This window comes from Heloderma suspectum, chromosome 1 (assembly GCF_057233095.1).
Source record: "Heloderma suspectum isolate Gila_16-S chromosome 1, 16-S_ref, whole genome shotgun sequence".
In the NCBI taxonomy this organism is placed as follows: domain Eukaryota; kingdom Metazoa; phylum Chordata; class Lepidosauria; order Squamata; family Helodermatidae; genus Heloderma; species Heloderma suspectum.
Window position 1 is genome coordinate 207,057,456 of NC_139458.1, and position 12,602 is coordinate 207,070,057.

General features: G+C 46.2%; 1 protein-coding gene across 1 annotated transcript in view; it reads left to right on the top strand.

Annotated features, from left to right (window-relative positions):
* Nucleotides 1–1,998, top strand: part of PLCL1 (phospholipase C like 1 (inactive)) — a 355,656-nt gene extending 353,658 nt beyond the window's left edge. Inside the window, exon 6 of the mRNA XM_084816919.1 lies at nt 1,936–1,998. Within this exon, the coding sequence (XP_084673045.1) occupies nt 1,936–1,989 (54 nt within the window). The 3' untranslated portion in view covers nt 1,990–1,998. The remainder of the gene's footprint in view (nt 1–1,935) is intronic.
* Nucleotides 1,999–12,602: the final 10,604 nt, after the last annotated feature.

The window sequence follows — 12,602 nt, forward strand, 5'->3', positions numbered from 1 at the left end:
AGATCATGGCATCTGGCCCCATCACTTCCTGGCATAGAGAAGGGGAAGAAATGGGAGCAGTGACAGATTTTATTTTCTTGGGCTCCAAGATCACTGTAGATGGTGACTGTAGCCATGAAATTAAAAGACGCTTGCTCCTTGGGAGGAAAGCTATGGCAAACCTAGACAGCATAGTAAGAAGCAGAGACATCACCTTGCCGACAAAGGTTCGTATAATCAAAGCTATGGTTTTCCCAGTAGCAACATATGGCTGTGAGAGCTGGACTATAAGGAAGGCTGAGCGCCGAAGAATTGATGCTTTCGAACTGTGGTGCTGGAGAAGACTCTTACGAGTCCCCTGGACTGCAAGGAGGTCAAATCAGTCCATCCTAAAGGAAATCAACCCTGAGTGCTCATTGGAAGGACAGATACTGAAGCTGAAGCTCAAATATTTTGGCCACCTAATGCGAAGAGAAAACTCTCTGGAAAAGACCCTGATGCTGGGAAAGCTTGAAGGCAAAAGGAGAAGGTGACAGCAGAGGATGAGATGGCTAGATAGCATCACCGATGCAATGAATATGAACTTGAGCACACTCCGGGAGAGAGCGCAGGACAGGAAGGCCTGGCGTGCTATGGTCCATGGGGTCAGGAAGAGTCCGAGACGACTTAATGACTGATCAACAACAACAAGCAGATGCTGAAACTCACCTGTAGTCAGGGCTCCACTCTGTAATGATAATGTATGCCAATTCAATGAAAGGGGTTTCCAAGATGCTTCCTGTGTGAGTGCTGCACCTCCATTTGGACCACTGCCTGTATTCATGTGGGTCCATTTGGTTGGTACTTGAATACATAATGATTGCTTCACAAAAATGTTTTCCCCCCATTAGCACTGTGCAGAGGACTGAAATCTAGGTACAATTAAAGCATGGAGGGGAAGCCCTAATCTCCGTCTGTTGGTTGCACTTGGTCAAAAAGCCTATGCACATACAGCAGGGATGCCCCACCTCTTTGGGTTGATGGGCACGTTTGGAATTTTGAGAGCATCACGGGTGCTCTCATAAAGTGGCTGCATTGGGGGCACCCTGCCCATTCATAAAATAGCTGCCATGGTGGGCATGCCTGGTCTTCAGAACACTCATTTCCCAGAAGCCAAACTGGTGAGACTAAAAGAAAAGTAACTTGCCTATTAACCTAAGTACACGACAGAAGTGAGTCTGAGCTCCAAAACACAAAACCACTCTTTGAACCCAAATACAAGCTGTATGTCTGGGGTATCCAACATGGTGCCCATGGGCGCCAATGGGACCACAGATACATCTCTTTGGGCCTACCAGGCTATCATATATATAGGGTTCGATTATATAAAAGTTATATATGTATATATAATTTGAGCCCATAGATAGATAGATAGATAGATAGATAGATGATATACAGAAACAGATTTTAAGTGATAAAGAAAGAGATGTGTCTGTGGGCCCATTAGCACCCATGGGCACAATGTTGGAGACCCAAGTTATACAACCTGTATGAGTGGAAGCTCACTTCTCAAAATGTAATGAGTGCATATAGGCCAGGGAATGTGTCATATTGCGGTGATCCCACTATATCCATTATACATTGATTGCAGCTAGATTTCAGTCATCTGCATGGCGCTAGTGTCTATACCACACAGCAACAGTAATGTATCAGCTGGGCCTGATTCGAGCATTTGTGTCCTAACAGGGAAATTGCAGAGCAGGTTATTTTAGCTGTCCCAGTACAACCCTTTCTAGCTCCAAGTACGATATCTAAAAAAAAAATCTGATCTGTGGAAGGCCATGTGACGTTAAAGGTATGAATCATTGTGTTGGGAGTTTTATCAGCTTCCCAATTTTCTTTGCATAACACCCGATTAATCTTTCTTTATGAAAGCTGTAGTGTGTGTATTAAAATTTGATTGATAATGTTGTGCAGGACCTATCGCTGTTGCAGCTTCTTTGGAAGGATTATAATGGAACGACGCAGTGAAAGACTGGCCATCCTCCAAACGCTGAGACCCATTTCGTACCGAGAAACAGGAGTGAAGAGGTACACAGGAGATCTTGTAAATTATTGCCTTGGTTTATGGAAGAATAACATTGTGCTGCTGTAGGCACCCTTTCATTTCAATGTATGGAGATGGAGAATCTATTCATGTTCTTTCAAGTGCTCTGAAAGAGCTTCTGTACTTAATTTTTGTTTAGAATTCTGTACGAATTTAGTTCACTGGAGCAAGGGCTATTTTATAGTGCTACACCAGGAATCTTTCAAAACATCTTGGAGAGAATTCTTTGATGGGGGAGAAGGAAGAAATGAGAACTGTGAACCAGTGAACCAATGCAGTCTCTGTTAATGTTGCCAGGGCCTAACTAGCATCTTCTGATAACTTTAGAGCAGGGAAGGGCAACCTGGTGCCCTCCAGATGTCATTGGACTCCAGTTCCCATCAGCTCCAGCCAGCATGGCCAATGCTCAGGGATTGTGGGAGTTGTAGTCCAATAAAATCTGGAGGGCCACAGGGCCCCCACCCCTCTTTTAGATCATGTGGGAACCCACAGGGATCCATAGAGATGCTTCATAAATATGCCAGGCAGCACCTAAAGTGTGCCTTCCCTAGGGACGTATGAGAATTCCGTTTGGAGGGTGAAAACTCAGTGATTTTTTTCAGTTTGGCCCTGGTGGATTTTGTTCCATTTTCCTCCACTGGCACCAACTCGATCTGTAGTGAGTCGATCCAATATGCAGATTTTTTGAAAACATGGTGGCAGTTTGTGCAAATTGGATTTGTGTGTGTGTGTGTGTGTCTTGAAATTTGCATAAATGGGGTCATTTTTGTTTCTTTGTTAATTTCCCCTCCCCATGTCTTTTGCAAGTGCACAAGAGTGCAGATTCAGCTGTCCAATATGTGTATTTTTGCCTGGTCAATTTCCTCGTATGCTTCAGTGGGAGCACCAAAGTGGAGTAGGTAATACACAAGGAAACTGACAAGGCGAGACTGCATATAGGCTAATTGGACACACTTTTGAAGGACTGGAGAGAAAATAATAGTAAGACAAAGGAGGAACCCATTTGCACAATTCCAAGTATCGATAAAGAAAAATGGAGGGCAAATTTGTGCAAATTTAGAGGCTGGGAAGTAAATGGAAGGGAAACTTGCCCAGCCTTTAAATCTGTGCAAATTTCCTCTCCATTTTCTTCCCAGCCTCGAAATTTGCACAAATTTAAAGGCTGGACAGTAAGTGGAGGGGAAATTTGTGCAACAGGAATCTGAGAAGGTGCTGCAAAAAAAGGGGGGGGACACCAATAACTCTCCTTTCTGGACTTACTGGAGATTTGGGGAAGTATTGAAAGGGAGGAGGACACTGACAAGTGTTAGTTCAACACTTAATAGTAGGGGATTACATTGACAAGTGGGAGACATTGTCCCCCCCCCCTTTGATGTACTTATTTCATTCGTGGGCGTTTTGTGCTTCTGAGTTGCGCAAATGGGTTCCACAACTGAACGTGGCATGGTGGGGGTGGCTTCATACCCACCCTATAGCCCATGACCTGCAGTAGGGATTGTGGGGTGGGTATGAAACCACCCTTGCTGCTCCGCGTGCCGGCTTTGGACAACACAGCAACCCACACTGCATCGCAGCACTGCACAGGTAATGAGGTAAAACATGGTTGCAGGACTGGCACATGTGGTGGTGGGGAAAGAACCAATGATAGGTTATTTTGCCCCCACAATGGTGCAAGCCTGTCTCTCTTGCAACTGGCACTTCTCACCTTCAACATGCACTCCACAGTGACTTTGGAACTCTCCAGCTTTGCTTCACTTGGGCACTTGCTTAGAACTTGCACTCTGAGTGGTAAGCAGTAGATGACCTTGAGGTCCTCTCTGGCCAAACAAATCTCCACTGTGTGAATAAAATGCTGGACAAGATGGACCTTTCGTCTGATGCAGCATGGCTCTTCTTATGTTCCTCTTCTCTTCTCTTCTCTTCTCTTCTCTTCTCTTCTCTTCTCAGGGTTTTCAAAAGAATCCGCAGGAAGCGCCACTCTATTGCTGCACAAGCAAAACAGGAGCACAAAATATGGAAGGAGACCTGCGAGCAGAGAGGTTGGGGTGTGAGAAGCAGTGGATCAGAAGATTCGATGCAGCCTTGCTGTAGTGAGTGTGTTCAGAAGCCAAGTGAAGTGAGGCCTTGGTTTAACTTGCCTACTCACATGTTGTTCAACATAGTTCAGTTTGTTTGTTTGAAGTATAGGATCTCTCTTGGACATTGAGATATCAGAGTGAAGTTTTGTATCCATATTCAGGACACGATCTTACATTTCAGGACCAAGCATCAGCTCACTCCACCCCCACCCCCCGCTACACTGGGGAGGAAAGTGTAGGATATATTGTAAAACAATATCTGCTTTGCTGATAGAGAAATTGAAATTAACATTGGTATGCATGTTCTTGGAGAAGACTCTTACAAGTCCCCTGGACTGTAAGGAGGTCAAATCAGTCAATCCTAAAGGAAATCAACCCTGAGTGCTCATTGGAAGGACAGATACTGAAGCTGAAGCTCAAATATTTTGGCCACCTAATGCGAAGAGAAAACTCCCTGGAAAAGACCCTGATGCTGGGAAAGATCGAAGGCAAAAGGAGAAGGGGACGGCAAAGGATGAGATGGCTAGATGGCATCACTGATGCAATGAATATGGACTTGAGCATGCTCTGGGAGAGAGTGGAGGACAGGAAGGCCTGGTGTGCTATGGTCCATGGGGTCACGAAGAGTCGGACACGACTTAACGACCGAACAACAAATGCGTGTTCATGATGCAGTACTACATTCCAAACCTGAGCTCATTCCCTGTAACTGTTTTCAATCCCCTGTGCCCTCGCCCGAGGATATAAAACTCACTGTCATGCAGCCCGTGTTGCACATGTCATGATCACCTAGAACGTTTTTAAAGGCTGGGTTATTGTGAACAAGCCTGGTTGCTCCTGCTGCAAGTGGGAGTGGCTAACAAACCACAGACTTTCCATCCATGGTTTGGTTAGTGTTACATGTGAACCAGGAAGCTCTAGCTTGTTTCTCCCTTATCATACCAGAGAAAGAACTCAAGAACAAGTCATGGGTTATTTTTTCTGGCTTGTCAGAAGGAGAAACAAGCCAGAGTTCCTGGTTCACACATAATGCTAACCAAACCATGGACGGGAAGTCCGTGATCTGTTTAGCTGCTCCCACTTACAGAGAGAGCCATTGGGCTTGTTCTGAATGACTCAGAATTTTTTTTTAAAATCCGGGTTTTCATGACCTGTGAACCAGGCCTCCTTGGGCATTGAGGTGTGACAGTGCAACATTGTGTGTACATCTACAGCATAATCCTCGAAATTTGAAAACCGACTCAGCTTCACACCACACTTGTTTTATGGGGTGAGGGAGAAAAGACCCAGAATACATTATAATGAGACGTGTGATCTCTCAGATGTTGTGCCATCCTAGAGTTATCTGATTTCTTTTTTGCCAAATTATAAGAAGGACGTTAGTACAAAAATAATGGGAATAGTATTTGCAATTGGGGCAAATAGTGGCTGGGAGAAGCAATTTTCAGTTGGAAAATGGTGAGAGGGAGGGGGGAAAGGTTAAACCAAATCTCCCTTCCCTGTACACTGTAGGACTGATTTTGATGGGAGAGAGTTAAGCTCCTGATCAAATGGCCCTTAAAAATTGTAATTTTGGCTGGATCATGCTTAATAAGATATGCGTTTTGGTGCTACTACATGACTCCTGGATCTTCTTTATATAATCCATTGCCATGTTGTTACCATTTGCCATACAGGGGTGCCCCCAGGGGATTGGAAAAATTCATGGAGGAGAAAGCTGTCAATGGCTACTAGTCCTGATGATTATATGCTGCCTTGAGTATCAGAGGCAGTTTGCCTATGTACACCAGTTGCTGGGGAACATGGGTGGGAGGGTGCTCTTGCACTTGTGTCCTGCTTGTGGGTTCCTGGTCAACAGCTGGTTGGCCACTGTGTGAACAGAATGTTGGACTAGATGGACCCTTGGTTTGATCCATGCTTGGCTCTTATGTTCTTACATGGCAACCTCCAGGGCTTTTGAAGATGGCATATTGAGCCCTTCCCTTTTAGCATTTCTTTCCTGTTTTATTGCATTTATTCAACGTTAACTCTCTTAAAAATATTGGCAATATGTTGCTGGTGTTATAAAAATGATCTAACAATAAACATGTGATGTGTGCACAAGGTCTGTGTTAACAGTGTCGCCTGTCTCCAATAGGTAAAGACTTGCTGGACCAAAGGCATTTACTTATCCAACATTGTTTTGAAACTCCCCCATTGATGGAACCTAGCGCTACCATCATCCTGTGCCAAGATCAGCAGCCACTTGTTCTAGGTATGTTGGAATCTGAATATGTTTTCCTTGGGAGAGGGTAACAGTGTTGGTTAGGTGTGCCTTGCCTTGCACCACATAGGGAAGAGGGTTATGAATTCTGATAGATAGAGTAGCTAATATATTTTTTAACATCTACAGCTGGATGTTCCAGCTCTCTGGAACTTAGCTGCAGAGAGCCTCACACCACATGCAAAAGGTGGAATAATGAATTCTGATAGATACAGGAATTTCATGGCGGGGACATCCTGGAACATTACCCCATCCTAACTGGTTAGGTGTGTCCAGCCTAATTCTGATGACGACAACAACAACGACAACAACACCTTTCTCTCCTCCAAACATTTTCTCTTTAGGCAAAAGGGATAAAAAATTGCTTTCTTACATTCAGAAAGCCAAAATTATTAGGTTGCTGGAACTCCCTACTAATTTCTAAATCCTATAACAGCAGCAATGTTGTCAACAGGCAGAGAGCACATACAACTCTGTCCATGACAAGCTGCCTCGGGTCTGCTAATATTTGCCTCATCTGGGAGCTGACAATTTTCATTGACAATTACTAACAAATTCTGTAGGATAGTAATTTCTACTTGAATGTGTTTGTCTTTTCTCAGAGGAACATCCAAGGCCTATCATGAAGATGTGGCCTTTTCTGACGCTAATATTCATGCTGGGCATCTTTTTTGGTGAGTTCCTCAAAGGTCCAGTCTAAACACATTTTTGTTTTACTTACATAACCTGTGGAAGATATATACTCCTCCTTCTCCCGCCGCATATCAAAATATGGATGTTGATGAAGGCTACTAAAAACAGGAATCCTTTGAGACCTTGACTCATAAATGGTGCTTATTGTATTGGATTTGGTTCTCTTAAAAGCCCAGCAGCAATGCTGGCTCCAGTTTCTCAGGTTCCTTGGGCACGACACCCTCCCTGGGCCTCTCCCTCAGTGCGTCTACCTTTTCACTGCTATTGTCACTGGCTGTTATTCCTCTTCCTCCTCTTCCTCATCATTTCTGCCACTTGCTTGCTTGACAGGCAGAGAGCCACCTGTTCTGCCTTCTCACTGCTGCTGTTGTCTGGGCCGGGGCAAGAGGCAGGTGAACAAGCAGCAGGAATGTTGCAAGTGCCAAGTTGCATCTGGAGGGGCCGGGGGACTCCTGGGAGGCCTGTATCGCCCTTGCAGTGGGCATTGAACTCTTAGGTTAGAAGTGCCAAGATAGTGATACATCAGATGCAAAGGTTTACTTACAAGGAGACTTTATTGGGTAACTTACAGCACACAGGCGTACCCAATGATTGGGTCAGACAGCTTCTCTGAACACAGAGCCATGGGGTACAATGGGTCTTATACCATACATGTCAGCAATGAGGCAGCACAACACTAGCAAGTAGGGGTGTACAAAACCCCACTTACCTGGCTCTGCTGGGGTCCGCAGGTGGGGGGAGGTGATCTGTTCCTCCCCCTGGAATCCTCAATGGGGGGGAGGTGATCTGTTCCTCCCCCCTGGAATCCTGCCCAGCTGGCTCTGCTCCACAGCCAGTCTGCAGAGCCGCCAGCTGGGCCGATCCACAGCGGGGCCTCCACCCGCTGCCAGGCTGCTGCAGATGCAAATGTTGTTGTGCATAGGGGATGCCATCTGCATCCCTACGCTAGCCCGTGATAGGCTACGACTACGTAAATATTTACGTAGCCTATCATGGCTAAAGCGGGGACGCAAATGGTGTAGGGGATGTCATTTGTGTCCCTGCTTTAGCCATGATAGGCTACATAAATAAATACGTAGCCTATCATGGGCAAGTGTAGGGACACAAATGGTGGCCGCAGCAGCCCGGCAGCGGCCAGCCGGGAGACCAGCCGGAGCCGCTGCCGCCGCATCCGCCACCAAGTAAGCTTCGTCCAGGGAGGATTCCATGGGGTGGTGCGGAGGGGGGAGGCTGTTCTGCCACGGATTCTGGGGAGTCCGGAATGGACTCACTGGAGTCCATGGCAGAATTCTCTGACATCCCTACTAGCAAGCGCCCTTAGCACCCATTCCCAGCATAGGCTAGACGTGTTTGGTTCTCAAGCACAGCCACCTGTTAACAAACTTCGCCGCCCAGGCAGAGTGCTTGATAACACTCTCACTCATTAGTATGCAATGTGCTAGGCCACGCTATCGGCCCTTGGAATCATCTTCACATGCTCAGAGGCTTTCTAGCAAGGGAATTGCACCAATAATGAACTTAAGCAAGCATTATGGATCTCTAGGCCCCTCTAACACTACAGGTGACTTGGCTATGCTCCTGGGGCCAATACAGGGCCTAATTTCATCAGCCCTCAGCCTAGTTTCAAAAGCCCCCTGGATGCAATCCATTTAGACCTTTGGCAAGAGCAATCTGCCCTTCCCAGGCAGTCTCCTGGGTGGGAAAGAAGAGGGAGGGAGAGAAGTGAGTGGCAGAAAGACAGAGAAGGAGGTGGCAGAAACGGGATGACTCACTCACTTTTGGCTCTGGCCCCACGCACTGTTGGCTTTAGCCCTGACCACATGTGTGCACTCCCCCCCGCCCCCCGGCAACAGATTACCTGTGTGGGAATGAAGCCATTGACAGAAAAAGTGTTTCCCACCTCTGGGTGTTATGTGCGTGAGCAGGAATGATCCCATGTGAAGCTCTGGGCATGAGCTCTCTCCCTGATCTCTCCTTCTTCTGCACAGCTAGGAGGAGGAAGAAATCAGGATTGTGTTTCATGTTCGCTGGTTCATGCCTTGTCATGTGAATGTGTGTTAAACAAGCCAGCAAAGAAGGAATCCAGCAAAATGAAAGTGAGTTCTGGTTTATTATTCCTCCTCCTGGCTGTGTAGGAGGCTAGGAGCTGAGGATGGAATTGGGGAGCACAGGAGCTTGAGGCTTCACTCAGGCCCCCTTCTGCTTACGCATGTAGTGTTAAACGATGGTTTAGTGTTAGTGTCAACCCTCTCATTGTGTGATCCAGGAGAGGCTGTGCCATCCTAATGCTTCCCACAGCTGGTCTCAGCACAGACAGCTAATCCCAGCAATCCCCTGGCATAACTGGGTTCTGAAGCACCTGCAATTTTCATTGTGAATTGGTCCCTTATGGGTATCCGCTCTACTGCTGTTAAGTACCACTGTGTGTGTGCGGGTGGGTATGTGTATGGGATCTGAGAAGGCCCAATTTGTGGCATGGTTCCCACAGAATGGTTCTGAATCCTTCACAACTGGCCACGCAATACTGACGTTGTTATCTTGCTCAAGGCTCTTTTGAGGCCTGGCACTGCCCAGTGGACAGATCTGGACTTAGTTCAGAGTCTGGATTAAATTTTCAGATGCCCGGTGGCTAGCCATGAAATGAACTGTTTTTCCAAGTGAGTTGGACCTTGGTGGTTTTTGTTCCCCTGCAACAGGGGTGGGGAACCTCTTTCACCCCAAGGACCAAATTCAGTTTTGGATAAGCTCTCAAGGGCTGCATTCCAGTGGTGGGAGGAGCCAAAGGTAAAGGGGGCATGGCCAAAGGCAAAAATGTTGGAGCCAAAATGCAAAAAAATACCAGAATATTGTGGCGTAAAGCTCTTGCTGTCAGTAACTGGGCCTGAGGAGGCATTTCAGTCTTTTAGAATGGGGAAATATTGCACAAAAGCCAGGGAACCACAAAATAGCCAACAGTTGGGGTAATGTGAGTGGGGCCAGGGGAAGAGGTCATGGCCTTCTAGAGAACCCCAGAGGGCTGCATTGGGACCACCAGAGGGCCAGAATTGGCCCCTGGCCCCCAGGTCTCCCACCCCTGCTCTACAATTCCCACTCGGTTCAGTGTGTAAATCCATTTTCAGTCCTGTTGCAAATTAGAATAGGAATGACACAATGTTCTACTGAAGAATCCTGAGGTGTATGGATGTTTTGATTGACTCGGAAACTCAGTAATGCAGTTCATGCTTCCTTCTAGGATTTGTGTCTGGCTTATGCACCCCCTCTGATACTTTCAAGCAGGTGATGAAGGTACAGCTGAGGTAAAAGGATGTAACCAGTTAATGCACTGCATGTCATTATTTGCAAAATGAAACATAGACTAAAGGCTTAATTATTCAACCCCAGGCAAACACACACACACACACACACACACACACACACACACACACAGAGTCAGATTGATTTTCTTTCTTGTATGAGGTTAGCAGAAGGAAAAACCAGCATCTGTAACCCCTGGGTCCATTCTGAACTGTGATATCCGTAACACATGCCACATGGGCTGAAAATGACCACAGCAAGGAGAAAGTTGGTTCTGTCTGGGTTTCTCTAAGCTTAAATGTAGGTGATCTTCAGTGACATCCACCCCGCTTTGCTAAATGCCTGCAAATATATTTTTTCCCCGTGAAGAAAGAGACACCCTTGATACTCCCCTCTTACAGATGCTACTCAGGTCCGTGCTCCTGACTCAGAATGTACAATGTTCTGGTTACCATCAATAACAAGCTTGCTAAAATATAGGAGCGAGAGATTGATGTGTCTGCTGTCTGTGGCAGGCTGCACATGGAAAGAATATTTTAACACTGACCTCCTTCCTGTGGAAATTGAATGAAGAAAAACAACAACCCAGATTTCTTCTGCCTTTGTGGAGGGAGGAAGCCCTTCGCCAATGAAGGGTGACAGAAAGTGTGAGGGAAGTGACAGCCAAGCAAGGAAATACATGCCATCAGTCTCTGTTGGGGACCTCAAAATTATTGGCACTTGACTTGAGGAAAGACACCATGTTATATGTAATACTTTCAGGTCTACATTTGGGAATAAAGATACAAATTCTCATGGCACATGAGTCCTGACTCTCTTCATCTGTTCTGGAGATAACCTGTTGTATGCTGCTGCCCCTATATTACTGGCCTGGATGGGCCAATATACCATACCACTTTATTTATTTATTCATTTCATTTCATTTCATTTCATTTCAATACCGCCCAATAGTCAAGGGTCTCTGGGCTGTTCTCAAAAATTAAAACCAAAAAGTGCACACTAAAACAATATAAAATATACAAACATTAAAATATAAAAACATTAAAACCACAATATAACAATACAACTAGAATAAAACCAGAATAAAACCTAGCAGCAATGCAGAGATTTAAAATACAGATTTAAAACAGCAAAGCTAAAAGTCTAGAAAGCTAAAATGCCTGGGAAAATAAAAAGGTCTTCACCTGGCGCTGGAAGGAATACAATGTAGGTGCCAGGCGAACCTCACCAGGGAGCTCATTCCAGAGCCGGGGTGCCACAGCAGAAAAGGCCTTCCTCCTAGTAGCCACTCGCCTCGCTTCCTTTGGCAGGGGCTCACGGAGAAGGACCGCTGAGGATGATCTTAGGGTCTAGGCAGGCATATATGGGAGGAGGCAATCCTTCAGATAACCTGGCCCCAAGCCATTAGGGGCTTTGAATGTTAATACTAGCACTTTGAATTGGGCCCGAAAAAGGACTGGCAGCCAGTGAAGCTGGAAAAGTACAGGCACAATATGAGCTCATTGGCCAGTCCCTGTTCATCTTACACCTTAGGGCCAAACCACCCCTATCTTACACCTTAGGGCAAAACTAGCCTCACACCAGTTAGCAATTACGTCAATGGTTTTAAAAAGGTAAATAGCAGCTGTGACCCCACCCCCAGATCCAGATTGGATCCTGGCTAGAGCAAGAGGGGGCTTTAACCCTTTGGTCCCCACTCTGGTCCCAATCCAGATCACCCTCTGCCCTGCATCTGCTGCTTACGTTAGAAGGAAAGCATCCACTGGCACAAATGGGAGTGTTCCTTCCAGTGCCAATAACAGAGGGTGGGCCCTCTGATCCAGGACACAACTTCAGCAGCAGTTAAGGGGGAAAGCCCACCTAACTGCCCTCCCCCATGGTTCAGGTCCAGACTGGGGGATATCTGCTATTAATTAAAATCCCATTGATTCAGGTGCTAACTGTGTGAATGGTGTCATTAAATGGTTTGTAAGCAGCTCATCAAGTAACAGAACTGTTTTGGGCTGTATCACTTAAGATTGCAGGTGGGGGAAGGAACAGTGTGATGGAATGTGCTCTCTCGCTCTGTCTCTCGTGTATATGTGTTGCGCATACCTCCATGTAGCTAAAAAACTAGATCTCAGGGACTTGGTGTACCAGCCCAATATTCTCCATGGCAATGACGGCATGCCTCTTTCTTTGTTTATGAGAGGGATTTTCTCTAGTGCTG